Source organism: Nicotiana attenuata, unplaced genomic scaffold (genome assembly GCF_001879085.1).
Source record: "Nicotiana attenuata strain UT unplaced genomic scaffold, NIATTr2, whole genome shotgun sequence".
Lineage (NCBI taxonomy): Eukaryota > Viridiplantae > Streptophyta > Magnoliopsida > Solanales > Solanaceae > Nicotiana > Nicotiana attenuata.
In genome coordinates, this window is record NW_017673695.1 from 100,057 (window position 1) to 122,146 (window position 22,090).

A 22,090-nucleotide genomic window follows, 5' to 3' on the forward strand; every position below is an offset into this window, starting at 1 on the left:
GCCATTGGTTTGGACTCCAATTGGGCTCCTTTTGAAACACCCCCTTTTGGACCTCTTTAAGCTCATTTTAAGCTCTTCTAGATGCCTTTTGGTGGACTTCATGGGCTGATGTTGGGACCCAATCTTCCTCCTCTTGGACTTCAATTTGGGCCACCAAATAATTGTAAAACTTGGACAATTCGTCTCCTTTAAGCTTGAGCTCTTCCTCTACAATTAAAAGCTTCTTTATTTGCCATTGAAGTCCAGCAACCTTAGTGTGCAATTCTTTAGCTTGAGATCTTGTAAATGACCTTCTTGGAGCTTCCAAAACCCTATCATTGTCCTTGATGCTATCACATAAAGCGTATTACATCATGAACTATCACATCTCACGTTTTCATACGTTAATGTTTCGCCTTCAGTTAATCGACGTAGACTCGGGAATGAGATTATTTTGAGGTTACACGCGTTAGTGTTCTTCCTCGATTAATGTTTATCATAGTAAATTCAAGGGGTCTAACTAGTTCATAGTTAGGTTCTTGTCTTTTTTATTTTAAACCCTAATCTTCTATCTTTTTGAGTCCGTATATTTTTGCATTATCCATGTTTTCGCTACGATTCCGTATCATCTTGGTATCAGAGCGGAGGTTTTAGATTGTTCTTGGGTCTTTGTTTTGAATTTTAATTATCAACAAATCAGAAAATTAAAAAAAATTCGAAAAAATAGATATCATTACTGTTCATCCATTGTTTGGGTTTCAGAAATAGAAAATAGTATTTCCTTGTTCTTCTTTGTTTTTTTCCAAAATAGAAAATTCGAAAATTTGCTCCATCTCCGTCGATTTTGATTCTGAAACTTCTGACTTACTTCATTACCTGAGATTGAATCACTGAGTTGAGCTGAATTTCGAAGTTTGGGTTGAGATTTGAACCCTAAACCGACGAGCAGTGCTACCAGATTTGGAGGTTTTGCTCTTAATAAAAAAAAATTCGAGTTCGAATTCGATTGTGGTGTGTTCAAATCCTGTTGATACAGCTTGATTGAGGTGAAAATCTGAAGATTGAGATTGTTTGGAGCTGAATCGCTGGGGTTTTTGGTTCGAAATTTTGAACCGATTGTGCGAAGAAGAAGACGACCTAGGGTTTGTCGATTTTGTGAATGTTTGTTCAAATTAGTCACTGGGGTTTACTCGGATTGTTTTGTGGAAGTTGAATCCAAAGGTTGAGTTCGTTTGGTGAAGATTTGGGCGAGATTTGATTGAAAATTTCTTGAATCAGTCGAAGAACTAATTGCTGTGTTCTTCAAATTCTGGGATTGAGTTCTAGCCTACGCGACGTCCCTACACATAGATGCGTAGCTGATTTCAGCAGCTCTTCATTGAGATTGCACAGGTTTGATTTCTGAGTATTAAAACTTAGCTCGACTTCTGAATTCAAAGCTCAAACTTCATCGCTATTCTTTGGAATTGATTAAGTTGAGTTCATAAGTCGACTCGAGCTTCTTGTTGATTATTGCTTGAGTTTGAATTCTGAGCCGAGCTCTTCAACTGTCCGGACTGATCGACTCGATTCGAGCAGCTGAGATATCGTCGCAACGAATCAGGTTCGATTCCTTGAGTTCAAACTGAAATTTGTCTCTAAAGTTGTAGTGAAATATGAGTTCGATCATAGACTGCTTTTTGAGGATATGTTGAAGAACTTGTGACTGCAGTTTGGGACTGTCCTCGAATTCATTTTTTGTTAGTCGATAGTAGCTGTTGGCGACACGAAATTGGGATGCTCTTCTGAATTTGTATGAACTGAGTTTTATCATTGTTCCCCCTGCTTAGAACTGAAATACGAGTTGCATTTTGATTCCTTGAGTTCAAACTGAAATTTGTCTCTAAAGTTGTAGTGAAATATGAGTTCGATCAGAGACTGCTTTTTGAGGATATGTTGAAGAACTTGTGACTGCAGTTTGGGACTGTCCTCGAATTCATTTTTTGTTAGTCGATAGTAGTTGTTGGCGACACGAAATTGGGATGCTCTTCTGAATTTGTATGAATTGAGTTTTATCATTGTTCCCCCTGTTTAGAACTGAAATACGAGTTGCATTTTGATGGTTTTCTACTGCTGACGAAGTCCTAATTCATTGTTGCTGCATTAGAGTCGATTGGCATTTGATTTCTGAGTATTGAGCTGAAGTTTGTTATTGTGATTGAACTGCAAACTATCATAGCTGCCTGCTATCAAGTTCTTGTTTGGCTGCAAGTTTGAAAATTAGTTTCTGCAATTTTTAAACCCCTTGGTACACTGTAGAACCAGCCTAGAAATAACTTCAGGACCTACAGAAATTGAGCATAGTATTTGCAGCAGTCGAATAACAATGTTTGCACCAGTCATTTGCTCGAAATTGTGTTGAACTTGCCGACTGTTTTTTCACTGGTTGAGACTCATTCTTGAGCTTGAAGAATCAGCATTGCGGCTGAAGTTTGGTGTGGCTGTGAAAGGTTACGTTGTTTTACTGCAGTTTCTGTCCAGTTTATGCACAGTTTTAGCTTGGAATCTGCGCTCTTTCTGCACTATTGAGCTGATGTTTCTGCACAAGTTTTAGCTCCAGTTTTTCTACAGATTGATACAAGTGCACCTGCAATTTTAGACGGATTTCTGCACTGCCAAAACTGCACTACTCAAGCTGCAATTTCTGCACTTTACAGTTAGTTCTGCACCAGTTAAAAAGCTCAGGTTTGGGCAGTTTGTGTGTGAGAGTTGCTTGGTCTATTCTTGAGAAGTCTGCATAGTTTAAGCTGGTGTTTGGCCATAGATCCCAAATTTATTTTGAAAAATTTGATTTGGGTGAAGTTTGGTTTGAAGATGAAAATGTGTTTGGACATACGTTTTCAAAACAGATTTTTCAACTTTAATTTGAAAAAACATGTATATAATTCCCAAGTTTTGGGATTTTGGCCCAAAATCAGCTCAATAGCTGATTTTGGGATTTTGGCCAAAATGTGGGCAAAATTTATGGTCAAACATGAGTTTTGAAAATAAATCCCAAATTTATTTTGGCAGAACTCATGGCCAAACGGGGCCTAAGTCTACATCTGAATGGCTGCGCCAGTTTGTGACTTTGTGTACAAGAAATCTGCTAGTACTGTGAACCTGCGCAATATTGCAAGTCTAACTATGATTACAGATTGGGCCATTCTTTGCAAATATGACCAATTTTACAAATTTGTCCTTTTTTTTGGGCGAATATGGCCAAAATTTGAAGAAGTGTCTACTTTTGTAGTTTCTTTTCATTTCTTTCTTTCCAATTTGTGGTAAACTTAAATCTCAACTAGATTAACTTGATATTAGTTCATAACTTCATATTGAGTTTATTTCTAGTTTCTTTGTGTGCTTTATTTTATTTCGTGCCATTTCTTTCCTGCTTTTCTCTTGTTTTTCGTTGTGAATTGTTTGGCTCAAGTCCGTTAGTTTTTAATTGTGCTTTCTTTGGTGTCGCATACATTCCATTCCGAACCGATACTTGATTACCTACTTGGATTGATTGGAGAACGTTGGTTATGAAGAGAACTTTTAGACACCCTTGTGTGGAAAAAGGCTTGAGTGGTGAGTTCAATTGAGCGAGGTCGCTTTTGACCTTTGAGTGAAAACACGAGTGTTGAGTGACATATGTATCTAGTGATACACTAAGGGAGTGAATTGTGAAGTCCTATTTTTGACTAACTAACTTTCTTGTTTTAAGTTTTCTTTTGTATGTACAAGGAGTCATAAGGGAGACATGGATGGTTATGTGGGTTCTTCTTATGAAACTAATTGTGCTTCTTCAAGTGTTGAAATCTTTTATGATGAAAGTGGGAGAAAGATAAATTTGAGGCATTATGTAGGGAATGTAGAAGGCTATGAGGGTTGTTTGGTTGCTATAAGTACTCACTATGCGACCAACTTTATTGCTTCTTCCTTTGTTGAATGGTTGGGATTGAGTTGTATAAATTTCGGGGTGAGTGGGTGGATAGAGGTGTGATGGTTACTATAACCAAAGGAGGCTTTAAAGAAGTGGTTTGGTGTGATGTATACCCTATGAAGTATTGCCATATACGATTGGGAAAACCTTGGTTTCTTTATCATAATCTTCCAATTGATGTAAAGTGGAATAGGTATGTGGTTGATCTAAATGGAAAGGGGAATTCCTTCATTCCTAAATACTTTGAGGATAAGTTGTTGGCAAGGCAAGATATCGGAATGGGAGTTTGGAGTGCAAATCAATTCACAAGTCCTCCTAGTCCAAGTGTAGATTATGATGCTTATACTATGCCAATCCCAGTTGTGTCTGTTGATGCTTGTTACAATACACCTTACACTTATCCACCACCCCACTACCAACACCAAAACCCCCAACCACATTTCAACCGCCACAAGTACATCAACTACAACCTTATTAAACTTCACCACAACCTAGACCACCACCAAATTTAGCTTCACAACATATGCCTCAAGCACCACCAAAGAGAGACAATCTCCCTCCTCCACTACCCATACCATCTCAAGAGCCTCGAATGATTAGCAATCCACTTTTTCAACATGATCATGAGACCACATTGAATGAGTTGGACAATATCCAACAAGTTTCTAATGGAGAATATAAGAGGGATGAAGATATGTTGGTGAGAAAGGCTTTGTCTACTTCTATGGACGAAGAAAAGGAAATACACAACGGCATAATATCTTTTACACTAGATGTTTGATTTTGGATATGATGTGCACTTTGGTAGTTGATGGAGCAAGTTGTGACAATTTGGTGAGTGCTATCTTAGTGAAAGAGTTGAAGTTGGAAAGTTTCAATCATCTTAGACCTTGTAAGTTGCAATGGTTGAATGCTTGTGGCGAACTTAAGTGAACAAAGTCGTGAAGATTCCTTTCATGATTGGGGATTACAAGGATGAAGTAATTTGTGGGGTTGTTCCATTACATGCTTGTCATATCATCCTTGGGCGACCTTGGTTGTATGATAGAGATGTTTTGCATCAAGGAAGGAAGAATCACTATTCTCTTAAGTGGAAAGGCAAGTTGGTGACACTTGAACCATTGGAACCAAGTCAAGTCTTGAAAGAGCAAATGAGTTTGAGAACACCCTTGAAAAATGCAAAGAGAAAAAGTAAGGATGAGAGACAAAAGAAAGCGAGAAGTGAGGGAAAGAAAAATGACAACTCTAGCGTGGAAAAAGGAGAGGAAGTATGGAGTGAAGTGAGTGAGTTGTCACAAGAAAAGAGTGAAGAGCTTGACAAGAAAATGAGAGAAAAGAAAGAGGAAAAACAAAAAGAGAGTGAGGATTTTTCTTATTCTAATGCTACTAATCTTTCTTCTTTGTCTAGTTGTTTTGTAACTTGTGTAGGGACTTTTGGAGAGGAGCCATCAAGTGACATTCAACCAACTTTGAAGAGCTTGAAAGAAGATCACTCTATCTTTCCAAGAGAACTTATGGAATTCATTGGAGGTAAAGAGAATACTTTAGAAGTGCTTCAAGGTAAAATAACTTATCCTTCTACTCTTGATACTTTAGTTGATTGTGGTGACACTTTGAGTTTGAAAGATAGCTATGCGATTGATGAGTTTGATATTTCTTTATCTTGTGATGAGAAAAATAATTGTGGCTTGCAACTAGCTAAGAGTTCTTGCGGATTATTGATGATTCTAGTTCTTTGTTTAATGACTCTTTAGCTAGTGATGATGTTGAGTCTTATGATAGCCCACCTTTATGGGATGATGCATGTGATGATTCTTTTGACTCACTTTAACTTTGTTGGTAGAAAGTCTTGAACTTTATGAAGAAACGAGTCAAGAAGAACGTGTTGATGAATTTTTTGATTCTATTTCCATTCCTTTGGAAGAAAGATTCAATTTTTATGATGAAATGGGCAAATTTGAATGTGGTGAATTGGTTGAGAGTAAAAAGGAAAGTAAAGTTTTTGATGCTAGCACTAGTATTAATTGCTCTACTTATCTTATTCCTACTTTTGAAAGAACATTCTCGTTAGATTTGCTAATACTTCTATGAGAAAAGGTAAGAATTTTACCTTTGGATGTTTGATTGATCATTGTGAGCAAAAAGAACCTAACTTTATTGCTTATTTTGTGAAGGTTCATCAAGGAAAAGTTGCTAAGGGTAAGGAAAGCCTTGAACTAACACTTTGGCATATTATTTGTCAAGAGCTTTTGTTACCGACCCAAATCTCTGGGCCGCAACGGGCGCCCGGTACCTTACTCAATCGAGTACCAACATACATATCTTTCTTATCGTACTCTCATTGGCAAATGGTCCAAATAAGCCGTCATGGGCTAACCAGAATAAACATAAGGGAATACTCAATATAGGACGACACAACCTGATATAAAAACTTATACATGTGACATACGGGCCTATAAGACCAACATAATCATTTTAAATTAAACATAGGCCGACAAGGCCATACAAATATCCATATACATGACATCTGTCTACAAGCTTCTAAGAGTACATAAGTATCATAAAGGTCGGGATTAAGCCCCACCATACCAATCAATACATGTCCTAATTATACTGACCAAATAAGCAACTTCGGAGCAAATGAAGCGCAGCAGCATCTTTCGCTGAGCTGATAGCCTATTTGGAAGACTCTCTGACTCTTGTGAAGCTGTGAGCTTATTACGGACCTTTTGATGTCCTTCCTTGCCTATAATTATTCGTAGTTACTTATCTCCACGCCCTTGTGCTTGTAGGGTTGCCTCTGGACTAATATTTTGACTGTCTTCCCAGTGATACTCTCTTTTATTCCCGTAACTTTCATACGGTACTTTAACTACCCCGACTCCTATCTGAGTGTATCTCAAGCCTTACAATGACATTACTGCGAGGCTGAATTCACTTTATTGGGCTTTACTATGCTTATCTTGCACGATCTACTGATTCGTCTATAACCTCCTTTCTAGCCATAACCAGGCTCTTCCTGAATCAATTGCTAACTAGTCGTTGGCCCATTCTCATATCAATATTCCGCGTAATCTTTCTTGAGTTATTTCCTTTGTCTTAACTTACCTCTCGCACTTGCTCCTTATCTATCAATAACATTTTGGGCAGGAACCCTTACTTCATCTCCTTGAAGTCATGTTTGCATAATGTTATGGAATCGTAGCATATATGTAGGCTTTGGATAAATGCAATCTCACCCCTTTTCATTTTTTTGTATTCTAACTTTACCATTCCATAATTCCTAAAACCACTTAATTCTGGCTTAATGCAACATCATTTCATATTCCCCCTTTAGGGGAGTACTAAGAGTTGGAGCTACGATGACCTACCTATACATGTTTTACCTCTTCTTCTTTGGCATCCTTTCACATCATCGATGATCCTTACTCGCCTTGCGGTAATCCTTCTATACGAAGGATAACAAAATTCCTTACTCTTGTGGGTGACACTTAGTATAACTGGCACATACAGTCCCTTAAGCTGAACTTTGCTCACATTGCTTGCTTTAGGGAAGCGTCTTCCTGAATGACCATTCTCGGAATTTCTCATGAATCTTCTTCTGTTATCTATTTTATTATCGTCGGAACAAAATATGAAATTCTCATGATGCCGACTCTTATCAATCACTCAGTTCCTAATTCATGTTTAGTTTATCTTGTTCACCAATCCATACTGGTTCTATTACTCTGGGGTCTAACTTTTCCTTTTGGTAATCGCGTTAGAGTTGCGAACTTATTTTTGAAAATGAGGACATGACTGTATGGCCTATACTCTTTTGTTGTCCTAAGGTCTGTCACCTATCGTCTCCTCCTCCACTTGACTATAGATTCTGTAATACTGTCATCTTTTGATCTACCGTTGTCATCCATGTATCTTTTCTTACTCATAATGCTTCATTAACTCTTTTCTTATTTCCCGCTAACATTTATGCCTATCACTTTATTCTGAAAACTCGAACATGACATTCTTTTGCTTTTAGCTCCCCCTTGCTCCATCCAATGGCTCTTTGGGTTGCTTAACGTACTCGCTCTACTAGGGACGCGAGCCACACTAAGGTAATATTTATCCCTTCAAGGCTTCCAGTGTCTATCTTTATAGTACTCATATCTAGCTATACTATTTTAGAGTGCGCTATTTGGGTGTCTCACAAGGAGATCTATTAGCACATTTGCAATATCCTTCGGAAATGTTAACTAATGAAAACAATCAATTTACCATTTTGGGTTACTCTAACCCCAGCCGGATCCTGATATCCCGTCCTTTTCTTAAACTACACCCTGTTAGCCCCCAATAGGGTATAACTAAGGGACTTACTATACAAGCGTGCAATTGAGAAGATTTTGTATCTAAAAGATTCCTTTTGACCGGAAATAAGAAACATGTATAGCAAAAAAGAGACAATCATCTGAACTGCATAATTATTATGCATTTATGCACATCTAAAATACAATAAATTTTATTGTTACATTGGCTTTTAAACAAAGAAACAAATTAAGCTTGCTAGTAAACACCCTCCAAATTCAGCGATAAACATTATATATTAAGGGCCAAGACAAGCTATATATGAAGAGCAGTTTCAGAGATAACTGCTAAAATAATAAAGTTACAAAATATTGCAACTTCAACGTAAACAAGACAAGCATAGATAGCAAAAAATATTGACATTCCATTCCAATAACTGCTAAAATATTGCTTATTAGACAACACTAGCAGACCGTAAAAGTTGATATACCAACATCAGTTTTAGCAAAATAAGACACAGATATTGTATCTAAAGATGTGCTCCATATAACCAACTTTCAGTGCCTATGTTTAATGGGTCTTATGTTAAAAAATGGAAAGTCAACTGTAAACTTCCGGTGAAAGATTTAGATTTTTCAGCTTGTTTTATTTTTTTGGAGATATGGGCAAAGTTTAATGATTTGATGTCCAAAAATATTCAAAAGTTACTTTAGCGAGTGATTTCTGCAACTTTAATGACCATTTAAAGATTTGATTCTGTTCAAATCTTTTGTACTTTGTACTTTGCTAACCAAGTCACATTCTGTTTCTTAATTTGTCTGAAACTTACATCTTGCAGGTCAACACACCTAGAGTATGTACTCGGCTTGTTTGGGCTATCTCATAGCATATTGATCTAGAAGGTTTGGATCCACTTTTGGCTGATGATCCAGAAGATCCCCTGAATATAATTATATCAAATATACACAAAGTTCTCTTCAACATAGATTCGTCTGCCAGCACAACAAATCGCCTTCAGGATGTTCAAGTAGTTCTTCTATGTGCTCAGAGGTTGGGTCACGTAATGCCCGGGCAGGGCAATTGCTAATAAAAGAACTTGAAGAGTTTAGGAGCAATGCGTTAGCTGATTCAATGAACAAACATCAATGTCGGTTAATACTGCAGCGGATCAAATATGTCTCCAACCACTCGGAAAGCAAGTGAGTAGAACGTCATTCTTTCCTCTTAAATGGTAATGTAGCTCACATGATGCCCAGAACTGATTACCCTGTAATAATGCCTGAGATGAACGGAAAACTCTTCATTGAAGTTGAAACTCAAACTCCTCCAAAACCATTTGGCCTCTAGATTGCTGTTCAGAATCTCTCGTCCGTTTTGGTGATATAATGTGAGAGTTAACCGGAAAGGATTATTGTAGTTTATTTTATTAACTTCCGCAGACGGTGTCCTCTCTGCTCCTCCAGGGGGAAGGTTTTGTGTTTAAATTAGCTTGATCTGCGTAAGCAAATTAGGGGGTTTAGTTGGTTGTAGGATATAATTTATTTGAAAAACTTTATTGGCAAAGCTGTGAAACATTGTTGGATGATACCTCTGTTTTATTCTCTTCTCCAAAGTGGGTTGCGGTTGGTGAAGCAAGAGGAGACTATCCATTTAGCCATCACAAGTTAACCGTTCAGTTTTATGAAGCTGCTGCTCAACATTGGTTCACAAGGCTATTTTAGAGCTTTGGAGGCCTGATCCTAGTGAGCTAGCACTATTGCTGGCTAAACGAGTCGACTCAACTTTACTCAAGGTTCCTCCAAGCAGGGTTATTAAAAGCGCTCGCTTCTCGCTTTAAGCGACGAAGCGAGGCGAGGCGCGGGGGGTACGCTTTTCTGGAAAAAAAGCGACTCACATTAGAAAAGCACACGCTTTTCTCGCTTAAGCGAGAAGCGACACTTTAAGAAAAACGATAAAAAGCTCGCTTAAGCGAGCAGAAGGCTGAAGCTAGGGCTTTTTTAAAAATTTTAGGCAAATAAACATACGCTCCAAAGGCATCTGTTACCAAAACATACGCTGGTCTTCTTCTCCAGCCCAACGAACTCCAGCGACACTGCAACAGACCACTGCTGCTCCAAAATGGGTAAGTTTCTTCTTCTGTTCTTCTTCTTCTTCTTCTTTTAGTCTTCTTCTTCAGTTCTTCTGTTCTTCTTCTTCATGCTCTGTTTTCTGTCTTCTTCTGTTATTCTTCTTCTCTTCTGTTTTTCTTTCAATTTTTTTCTCCAGGTTAAGCGCTCATATTTTGCCCTAAATGACTTCTTTTTGTTCTGTTATTAAAAGTGTTCTTTATGCTCTGTTTTCTTCTGTTATGCTCTCTTTATGCTCTGTTTCTGCTATTAAAAGTGCTGTTTATGCTCTGTTTTCTGTTTAGGGCAGTGAATTAATTGTTATTTTTTTTTTGGTTGTTGATTGTAGTAAATTTAATTTGATTATTCAATGGCATCAAGCCAAAAAAGAGATCCAGCTCGGGCGTATGGAGTTGCAGTTGACAATAATAACTCAAGAGTGCAATGTATCTTTTGTCAAAAAAATTATAACGGTGGAATACATCGTCACAAGAGACATCTAATCGGTGGTTTTAGAGATGTCAAAGAATGTCCAAGTGTTCCGGTTACTGTTAAGAAAGAAATGAGAGATTATGTTGAGAAAAAAAATGAGTTAAAAAATCCAATGAGCCATGGAGCGTCTATGATTATTCTTCTTGATGAAGATAGTCAAATGGATGTGGATGACGATGAAGTCAATGATATAATGAGGCTACCTCCCTCTAAATCTCAAAGAAAGAATTCAACAAGTGGAAGTGGATCATCCACCGCCGGTAGCAATGTGAAAGGTCCTCTTAATCTTTTTTTCTCACAAAAACCAAATGAAAAGAGAAAGGGTGAAGCTGTTGACTTAGAATCTTGTAGGAAGAGTTTGAGGGAGCGTGCTGTAGATGCTTTTGCAAGGTGGATGTATGATGCGGGGCTCCCTTTTAATTGTGTGAATTACACTGATAGTTTTGGGGAATTCATTGAGGTCGTTGGCCAATATGGCCCGGGAATGAAGCCCCTTACCTATCACGAAGTAAGAGTTCCTTGTCTATAAAAGGAGGTGGAAAAGACAGACAAGATTGTCGAGGAGCATAAGGCGCAATGGAAAGTTTATGGTTGTTCCATTATGATGGACAAATGGACTGCAAAAAATGGAAAAATGGTCATTAATGTTTTGGTGAATTCTCCGAGAGGTAGTGTGTTTCTTGAATCTTATGATGCTAGTGACTCCTCAACCAATTCCAATAAAATGTTCAACTTGTTTGAGAAGACAATATTGAAAGTTGGACCGGAAAATGTGGTTCAGGTTGTCACCGATAATGCAAGTGAGAATAAAAAAGCGGGTGACATGTTGAAAGGAGTTTTCCCAAATATTTATTGGACTCCTTGTGCTGCACATTGTATCAACTTGATATTTGGTGACATTTTCAAGTTAGCCCCATATTCTACAGGTGAACAAGCGGTTCTTATTTTCTATTTTGAGTTTTTAACCTTCATGTTAATTGCTTATACTTATTAACTATGAAATTTGACTTCCTACAGTTTTTGCTAAGGCGATCAAGCTACATTCTTACATTAGTCAAAGACCGTTGTTGTTGAACATGATGAGGAGATACACAAAAGAAAGAAATTTGGTGAAACCGGCTAAGACAAGATTCGCAATAGCTCTCTTGACCTTGCATAGCTTTTACCTGCAAAAGCAAAATTTGCGAACCATGTTTTTGTCAACCGAATGGAGTGAGAGTACCTATGCAAAGGAAGCTCTTAGGAAAGAAGTTGCGAGATTTGCTATTAGTCCTGCTTTTCGGAATGACACTGTTCAAGCACTTAAAGTTGGTAATCCTTTGGTTACTGTACTTCGTATGGTGGATGGGGAGAAAAAACCACCAATGGGATACATTTATGAAGCCATGGATAGGGCTAAAGAAGCTATTGAGAATGCATTTGATCATGATAGGAGGAAATATGAGAGAGTGTTTCAAATCATTGATAAAAGGTGGGATGATCATTCATCAACCTTTACATGCAGCAGGGCATATTTTGAACCCCGGATTGTTTTACACAAACAATGAGAACAAGACTTTAGATTTAAACATTTGGAAGGGGTATCATGCATGTGTTGCGAAGTTGGTGCCAGATGAAGCGATGCAAGACAAAATAGGGCAAGTGCTTGGTGTGTATATGCAAGCCGATGGAATTCTTGGATTAGCTTCGGCCATTAGAGGCAGAACCAAATTGGCACCAGGTGAGCAACTTTTTTCAATTGTTTTCCTCTTTAGAGCTATTACTTTCAAGTTATTAACTTCTAAAATAATACTTCTACAGTTGAATGGTGGATGCAATTTGGTTATGAAGTTCCAAACTTGCAACAATTTGCTATTAGAGCTCAAAGCTTAACTTGTAGCTCATCCGGATGCGAGAGAAATTGGAGTGTTTAAATGAACATATGAGAAGCTATATTACATTATTACTAAATTAAAGTTTATCTCAATTGTCCTAAGTACTCCCCTTAGTTACTTTCTACATCTTATTATGCAGATTCATACTAAGAAGAGGAACACGCTTGAGCTAAAGAAACTCAATGATCTCGTGTTCGTAAAATATAATAGAACATTGGCTCGTCGTTACAAAGCTCGCAATATCGTTGATCCAATTTTATTGGATAACATTGATGAAGCAAATGAATGGTTAACCGGAGGCCCCGAAAATCATGAAGAAGAAGAAGTGTTTGAAGGAGAAGGTCTCACTTTTGGTCATGTTGCTATGGCAAGTGGAGTTGAAGTGAATGTTTATGGTTTTAGGGGAAGTACTTTAAGGAGCAAAGAAAGAGTATCTACAAGTACAAGTACAAGTAGAACCCTAATTAATGAAGCCTCCGATGAAGAAGAAGAAGATGATGACCAATATAATAACTCGAACATGATGACACTTCAAGAGTTTGGAGATCTTGTTGAAGAATAGGATGTTGCTCCTTTTGTGGTTTTGTTTTGCATTTGCTTAAGATATTATGACTTTTGAGGATTATTCACTATCTAGTTTTAGTATCTATTATGAAACATTTGCTTAATATGTTATTTTTAATGAGTTCTTAGCCATTTATCTATGCCTATTTTTTTTATATTTTTTATGTGTTAAATTGCGCTTCACAGCAAAAAAGCGCGCGCTTCGCTTCTCGCTTCTGTGAAGCGAGGCCTCGTCGCTTTTTTGCGCTTAACGCTTTCCAAAACACTGCCTCCAAGTGCATATACTTTGACTGGCAGCAGTGATCCTTGCTATGTTGACGCATATCATTTAACTGATCCAAGTGATGGAAGGATTACTTTGCACTTAAAGGACAAGATCTCTACTTTTCTTTATTGTTATAGTTGATCTTCGTTTCTTTTATCTTTGCATCTTTGTAAATTGTAATCATGAAAAAAACATCTCTGGCCGTTAAGGCATGCCATTAACATCTCTTATTATAGCTTTGTTATCCAAAGTCACACAGTGATTAAGTGTATGGGCTGTTATCTTTTTCATATGGTTTTGGACAATTCTTACTGTTTAAGGTAGCTTTTGTTGTGAGTTAAGCCCAAGATCCATTTTCTTAACGTGGTATCAGAGTCGAATCCACTATGCTATTCTGCTATTCATTGTCGGGCCACTCATGTTATGTTACTCTGCGCTCTATATGTCGAGCCCTGGGTGTGCAAGAGATGTTAAAATCGCACACCAGTCAAATGTAGGGTTGTAATCTCCTTGTGCGGTTTTGAATAATTCTCACCACTTGAACTAGTTTTCGGGATTGAGTTAGGCCAAAGGTCCACTTCCTTAACTAGCTTAATGGTTTTTATACAAAATTGGTTGCAACAGTGCCAATGAGAATATGTCTCCATTTTATCCTCTCTTGCTTGTGTAATCATAGTGGTCTGTTATTAATTTTTACCAGTGGCAGCAATCCTATTAAAAATACTCTTGATTTTCTTTTCTAAAGAGGGCAAGCCTATGTTTGGACGAAAAACGGTTGCAAGGTTTTTTCCAAACAATTTTCTTAGTATTCTGTAAATCTTTTTGAGTCTTATGGCACAGAATCTGAAAAACTAGCATATTCCTTTAGTTTTAATCTTGTTACTGGTACCATTTCTGAAACACGTAGAAGCTTTTTAGGACATCTAAAAACTTGTCAATTTTTCTCTATTTAAAAGTTCTGCAAATGGTGTTTAATGTGTTCATGCGAACTAAAACTCTTATGTACATAAGCCCCATGCAGAAGTAGCGAATTTCTGTGTGTTGCCAAAGCGTGGTGTTAAAGTTACATTTCTTCAGCTTTTAGCATAAAATCAGTTTTGGATCTATCAGGTTGTAAAATTTGGTTAAATACAAAATTGTTAAAGGAGTTTAAATAATGAGAGCATAGTGTATCATAATGGGCCATGAGCAGACCGGTTAGTTATGCGTTAATAATATATTTTGATGAAATATGGGTTGCGTTGTTTGGCTGGAACTGTTGCTCAGGTGAATTACTATTTATTCGTAATTCTTGGAAAACTAAGAGGCAGCATCTACTGACATTCATAATTTTGCAGGTTCTAAATTGGACTGAGATAGAACTTAATCGGGTGGATTTACGAGTTGGACTTTCTGGTGGATTATATTTCATGGATGGATCTCCTCAAGCAGTACGCTAGCTGCGCAACCTTAATTCACAGGTTAGACCTTGTCCTGAGACCGTCATGCTTATTTATCAAGTTCAGTTTCCTCCCTCATGGATGTGTTTCTCCTGCCGACAAAAGGCCTACTTTGCTCATTAAACATGTTATATTTGTCCCCATTCTAGATGCATCTTCTCCTCTGACTTTTGTCTCATGACTTTGGTTACTGTCAAACGCTAAGCCCATCAAATAGGTATGGTTGTTCCTTGAGCAGACTTTGGCAGCAGTAGCAGCTAATTGATATTGTAGAGGTATTAACATCATTTTTATCAAAACTGCTTCAACCTCAAGATACCATAACTACAAATACTATTGAATGATTGACATTATTACTGTGTCAAGTGGTGAAAATTACTTACTGCAGATTAACTTTTTGAAAATAAAATAAAAAGACATAATAAAGAAGTGAAAACTAAAAGACTGCAACTGCATAATAAAAGCCTATTGATGATGTGGCATGGTAATACATCAGCAATGTTGACACCTACTGGAGGAAGGTGTTAAATGCTAAACATGGAGGCAAAATTAGTGGTGCACTAGCGCGGTGTCCTTCCCGTATGGCTTGGGACCCTGGAAGCACATACGCAAAGCTATTGGAGACTTAAAAAATAATACCTGTTTTGAAGTGGGTAACGGAGAGAAGATAAGGTTCTGGCATGACTTACTGGATTTGACACAATACACTGAAAGTGGTGTTTCTAGTCTTATTCCTGTTTTTCTCTTACCTAAAGCTATCCTCCTCCCTTCTTCGCGTTCGCGATGGCTGGACCGCGTTCGCATAGGTCTCCAGCCCCTTCTCATCGCGTTCGCATACAGGCCAACGCGTTCGCGTAGGCCAAACTCCTTGGACCCCAGTATTTCCTCCTTCGCGTTCCCACCCCTACTCCCGCGAACGCGATGCCTGTCTAGACCTACTCATCGCGAACGCGACCCCCATGTCGCGAACGCATAGAGTATTTTCACCCAGCGATGTTTAAGTCATAAAAACAGAACAGTGATGGGTTTTATTCAAAAAATACACGAACCCTTTCATCTCCAAAGCTTCTAGGCGATTGTTAGGGCATTTCTTCACCAAAGCTTCTTGGGTAAGTATTGTTTAACTTGTCCCCTTCATTTTCCATCATCATTTATCAAATTTCTAAGCCTAAATCATGTAATCTAGGGTTGAAATTGGGGGAAATGGGTAGGGTTTTGGGGTCAAATTTGAAAACAAATTGTATATTCGGGCTCGTGGGGAAATGGGTGATATGAAATTGGTTCGAACCTCGGGTTTTGACAAAGCGGGCCCGGGGTCGATTTTTGGAATTTTGGGAAGAAAGCTTAGAAAATCATATTTAGGCATTGGGTTTGATTTGTTTAGCTTATATTAATGTTGTAAAGTCGTTATTTCATAGATTTGATTGAGTTGGAGCCGAATTCGAGAGGGAAGGCGGTCGTTGTGGATTGATTTAGCCGTGGAAGTTGAGGTAAGTGTTTGGTCTAACTTTGGCTTGAGGGAATAAGAGTAGAGTCTTAATTGCTAATTGCTATTTGTCGAGTACGGTGTATAGGCATGGTGACGAGTATCTATACACTGGTGTCGAGCATGACCGTGAGTCCTAAATTGCTAAATTATCGAATTCTTAATTGTTGTTTATGAGGACTTGGTTGGAAATCTTTAACACTGAGCCAATAATTGTTGAGACTGAGTATTTATTTAGTTGTGTTAAGTAGAAATTGAATAAGTTTGGTTATAGCTGGATCTCCCTTGCCGGGATAGTTTATTATATTATCTTGTTTCCTTGCCGGGATAGTTTATTATATTATCTTGTTCCCTTGCCGGGATAGTCTATTATATTATCTTGTTCCCTTGCCGGGATTATTTTGTGTATTGTGTTGAAAGAAATGGGATCGAGTGGTACGCCTACCACGTGATGTTATGAAATGGGATCGAGTGGTACGCCACGTGATGTTATGAAATGGGATCGAGTGGTACGCCTACCACGTGATGTTATGAAATGGGATCGAGTGGTACGCCTACCACGTGATGTTATGAAATAGGATCGAGTGGTACGCCTACCACGTGACATGAGGAAATGGGATTGTGTTGCACGCCTGCAACGAGAGAACATTGAACAAGTGAAAGTGGTTTGTTTTCCCTTATTCTGTGTTAGAAGAACTCAGATGTAGCTCCTTCTATTATTCCTGATAATCTGTTTTATCTGCTACCCCGTAAGCATGTTCCCCTCCCAGTTTTTAATTGTTTACTTTCCGCTATTATTTTGTTGTACTTGTATATATATATATATGCACATGTTTATCTGGAAGTCTGGTCTAGCCTCGTCACTACTTCACCGAGGTTAGGCTAGGCACTTACCAGAACATGGGGTCAGTTGTGCTGATGCTACACTCTGTGCATCTTTTTGCACAGATCACAGCACCGGAGCAGCAACTTTTGGACAGCAGTAGGAGCGTTGGGAGTTGACTTCAGTCCAGAGATTTTGAGGTAGCCTTGTTGATGTCCGCATGGCCCAGAGTCTCTTCTATCCTTATTTCGTTTGTTGTCATTGTACCGGAACAAATAGTATTGTATTTTATTCAGACTCTGTTTTTAGTATTCGATAGACGTTCTTGAGTTAGTGACTCCAGTCTTGGGTAGAGGTTGTAATTGAATTTTCGCTCTTATTTTCAGTTCATTTATGCTTAAGACTTCCGCTTTTATATTAATTGTCTCGTTGTCTCAATATTGTCGATGTTTGCCTAAGAATGTATATAGTTAATTGGCTTGCCTAGCTCCTATTAGTAGGCGCCATCACGACTCCTGAGGGTGGGAAATCCGGGTCGTGACAAGTTGGTATCAGAGCACTAGGTTACATAGGTCTCACAACTCACGGACAAACTCGGTAGAGTCTGAGGGATCGGTACGGAGACGTCTGTATTTATCCCAGAGGCTACAACGTTAGGAAAATTTCACTTTTGTTCTTTCTTATCGTGCGATTCCGTTTCTCAAATACTGCTTGTCTTTCTACTCTGTTCTTTCGTAGATGGCGAGAACACGTGCTTCCTCTTCTACCGCGCAGCAGCCCGAGCCCCTGCGAGGGGCAGAGAGCGAGGCCGAGGCTGTGTCAGAGGCCGAGGCAGGGGCAAAGCTCAGCCCCAAGCAGCAGTCCTAGAGGTGGAGCCTCATGTTGATTATGATGAGGAGGTTTCAGCCCCAGCAGCTCCGGTGGCCCCAGTTCAGGTCCCAGAGGGGTTCATAGCCACCTTAGTTCTTCAAGACGCTTTGGTCACATTGGTAGGCTTTGTGGAGAGCGTCATTCGAGCGGGTTTGCTTCCAGGAGTTCAGCCAGCGGTGGTAGGTCAGCCGGGTACAGTGGCTCAGGCCGGGAGTGAGATCACTTTTCTGGAGGCGGCCAATATGGGCCGTAGAGTTGAGAGGTTTCTGCCTCAAGGAGGTGTTCATGGGTTGGGTAAGAGGCCCCGTCATGCAGGCAGATTTAGTGGTACCTCGTCTGGAGGTAGAGGTTCTTATTGTAGAGGCCATCCTCCTAGGCCCTTTCAGTCAGCTCTCCAGGTCACTCATGGTACTTCAGGTGGTCATTCAGGTCGACAGGGTCAGCCTCAGTTTCCCCAGCTGCAGCGTTCGTGTAGATGTTATGAGTGTGGTGAGTATGGTCACAACAGGAGGGTTTGCCCGAGGTTGAGGGGTGCTCAGCCGCAGCAGACGAGGTCTTTCCATGCTTGTGGTGATCCGAGGCACATTGTCAGATATTGCCCTCTAGTTTATGGCAGCTCTCCGCATCAGAGTTCTCGTGCTATGGTTCAAGCACCAGAGGTTCCACAGCCTGCCCAGCCATCTAGGGGTGGTGGCAGAGGTGTTAGAGGTGGAGGTAGAAGTCATAGAGGTGGAGTTCAGGCCGCCAGAGGTAGAGGCCAGCCAGCAGCCAGGCCAGAGGCTGAGTCTTCAGGTGCAGACATTATAGGTACTATTCTGATTTGTGATAGAGATGCTTCCGTGCTAATTGACCCTGGGTCTACGTATTCGTATGTGTCATCCTATTTTGCACCGTACTTGGTTATGCCTAGTGATGCCTTGGGTGTTCCTGTATATGTATCTACACCGGTGGGTAATTCTATAGTGGTCGACCGATTTCATCGTTTCTGTGTGGTAGTGTTTGAGGGTCTTGAGACCCGTGTTGATTTATTACTCTTAGTCATGGTGGATTTCGACGTCATATTAGGGATGGATTGGTTGTCCCCGTATCATGCCATCTTGGATTGCCACGCCAAGACCGTGACCTTGGCTTTACCAGATTTGCCCCGTTTGGAGTGGCGAGGGACCCCAGGTCATGCCACTCGCAGTTTTATCTCATATGTGAAGGCTCGACGCATGGTCGAGAAGGGGTGTTTAGCTTATCTGGCGTATGTTCGCGATTCCAGCGCAGAGGTCCCTTCTATTGATTCTGTTCCTATTGTTCGGGAGTTCCCCGAGGTTTTCCCTTCAGACCTGCCGGGTATGTCGCCCGACAAGGATATTGATTTTTGTATTGATCTGGCTCCGGGCACTCAGCCCATTTCTATCCCGCCGTATCGCATGGCCCCGCCAGAGTTGAAAGAGTTAAAGGTTCAGTTGCAGGATTTGCTGGAGAAGGGTTTCATTAGACCCAATGTTTCTCCTTGGGGTGCGCCGGTGTTATTTGTGAAGAAAAAGGATGGTTCGATGAGGATGTGCATTGATTACCGGCAATTGAACAAAGTGACGATAAAGAACAAGTATCCACTGCCGAGGATTGATGATTTGTTCGACCAGCTTCAGGGTGCGAAGGTGTTTTCAAAGATAGACTTGAGATCTGGCTACCATCAGTTGAGGATTAGGGCATCTGATGTCCCTAAGACAGCATTCCGCACTCGGTACGGGCATTATGAGTTCCTGGTCATGTCGTTTGGGTTGACCAATGCCCCAGCAGCATTCATGGAGTTGATGAACCGAGTGTTCAGGCCATATTTGGACATGTTCGTGATAGTCTTTATTGATGATATTTTGGTGTACTCCCGCAGCCAGGAGGAGCACGAGCAGCACCTTAGGGTGGTTCTTCAGACTCTGAGGGATAGTCAGTTATATGCCAAGTTCTCCAAGTGTGAGTTCTGGCTGAGTTCAGTAGCATTTCTGGGTCACGTTGTATCAGCAGAGGGTATTCAGGTGGACCCGAAGAAGATTGAGGCAGTCAAGAACTGGCCTCGACCAGCATCAGCTACCGAGATTCGGAGTTTCTTGGGGTTAGCAGGCTACTACCGTCGGTTCGTGGAGGGGTTTTCATCTATTGCAGCCCCGATGACCAGATTGACCCAGAAGGGTGCCCAGTTCAGATGGTCAGATGAGTGTGAGGCGAGCTTTCAGAAGCTCAAGACAGCTCTGACTACGGCACCAGTATTGGTTTTGCCCACAGGTTCAGGGCCTTATACAGTCTATTGTGATGCTTCCCGTATTGGGCTTGGTGCAGTATTGATGCAGGATGGCAGAGTCATAGCCTATGCTTCGAGGCAGTTGAAGATCCACGAGAAGAATTATCCGGTTCATGATCTAGAGTTGGCAGCCATTGTTCATGCTTTGAAGATTTGGAGGCATTATCTATATGGTGTGACGTGTGAGGTGTACACTGATCACAAGAGTCTTCAGTACTTGTTCAAGCAAAAGGAGTTGAATTTGAGGCAGAGGAGGTGGTTGGAGTTATTGAAAGATTATGATGTTACTATTTTGTACCACCCGGGGAAGGCCAATGTGGTGGCCGATGCATTGAGTAGGAAGTCCGCCAGCATGGGTAGTCTTGCTTATATTCCGGCCAGCCAGAGACCGCTTGCTTTGGATGTTCAGGCTTTGGCCAATCGATTTGTGAGGTTGGATATCTCTGAGCCTAGCCGAGTGTTAGCTTGCACGGTTGCTCGTTCTTCATTATTGGAGCGTATCCGTGATCGACAGTTTGATGACCCTCCCCATTTGTGTGTCCTATGAGACACAGTGCAGCGTGGAGGTGCCACGAAGGTGACCTTAGATGATGATGATGTTTTGAGATTGCAGGGGCGAGTTTGTGTGCCCACTGTCAATGGGATTCGAGAGTTGATCTTAGCGGAGGCCCATAGTTCTCGGTATTCTATTCACCCGGGTGCCGCGAAGATGTATCAGGACTTGCGGCCGCATTATTGGTGGCGTAGGATGAAGAAGGATATTGTTGCATATGTGGCTCGTTGTTTGAACTGTCAGCAGGTTAAGTACGAGCATCAGAGGCCTGGTGGACTGTTTCAGAGGATTGAGCTTCCCGAGTGGAAGTGGGAGAGGGTTACTATGGATTTTGTTACTGGACTCCCGTTGACCCGGAAGAAGTTTGATGCGATTTGGGTCATTATTGATAGGCTGACCAAGTCAGCATATTTTGTTCCTGTTGCAAGCACTTATTCATCCGAGAGGTTAGCTGAGATCTACATCAGAGAGATTGTTCGCCTTTATGGGGTGCCGGTATCTATCATTTCGGATCGGGGTACGCAGTTTACCTCGTGCTTCTGGAGAGCAGTTTAGCGAGAGTTGGGCACCCAGGTTGAGTTGAGCACAGCATTCCATCCTCAGACGGACGGACAGTCCGAGCGGACTATTCAGATATTGGAGGACATGCTCCGAGCTTGTGTTATTGACTTTGGAGGATCGTGGGATCAGTTCTTGCCTTTAGCGGAGTTTGCCTACAACAACAGCTACCAGTCCAGCATTCAGATGGCCCCTTATGAGGCATTGTATGGTAGGCGGTGTCGACCTCCGGTTAGATGGTTTGAGCCGGGAGAGGCTCGGTTATTGGGTACAGATTTAGTTCAGGAGGCCTTGGATAAGGTCAAGATCATTCAGGATAGGCTTCGTTCGGCTCAGTCGCGGCAAAAGAGTTATGCAGATCGTAAGGCTCGAGATGTAGCTTTCATGGTTGGTGAGCGGGTATTGCTCCGAGTGTCGCCTATGAAGGGCGTGATGAGATTTGGGAAGAAGGGCAAGCTTAGCCCTAGGTTCATTGGTCCATTTGAGATTCTCGACCGTGTGGGAGAGGTGGCTTATAGGCTTGCCTTGCCGCCTAGCTTGTCAGCCGTGCATCCAGTTTTTC

The 22,090-nt window shown here is 40.6% G+C and overlaps 1 protein-coding gene across 4 annotated transcripts; it reads left to right on the forward strand.

Moving 5' to 3' along the window:
* The first annotated feature begins 2,979 nt into the window (after nt 1–2,979).
* LOC109217058 lies at nt 2,980–17,655 on the forward strand. 4 transcript variants are annotated; one of them, XR_002066594.1, is made up of 5 exons: nt 2,980–5,488; nt 9,051–9,411; nt 14,850–14,972; nt 15,169–15,226; nt 15,448–15,572. XR_002066594.1 is itself a non-coding variant. In XM_019381288.1 (2 exons), exons 1-2 carry the CDS (start codon nt 4,885–4,887, stop codon nt 9,062–9,064), a joined length of 618 nt encoding a protein of 205 aa, XP_019236833.1. In that variant the 5' UTR covers nt 2,980–4,884; the 3' UTR covers nt 9,065–9,617. The 4 variants fall into 4 exon arrangements, 1 of the variants encoding a protein (XP_019236833.1); XR_002066596.1 differs by lacking the exons at nt 15,169–15,226; nt 15,448–15,572 and adding an exon at nt 17,386–17,655; XR_002066595.1 differs by lacking the exon at nt 15,169–15,226.
* The last annotated feature ends 4,435 nt before the right edge of the window (nt 17,656–22,090 follow it).

Coding starts and splice junctions, on each gene's coding strand:
- LOC109217058 (XM_019381288.1), top strand. CDS start 4,885: ATGATTGGGGATTACAAGGATGAAGTAATTTGTGGGGTTGTTCCATTA.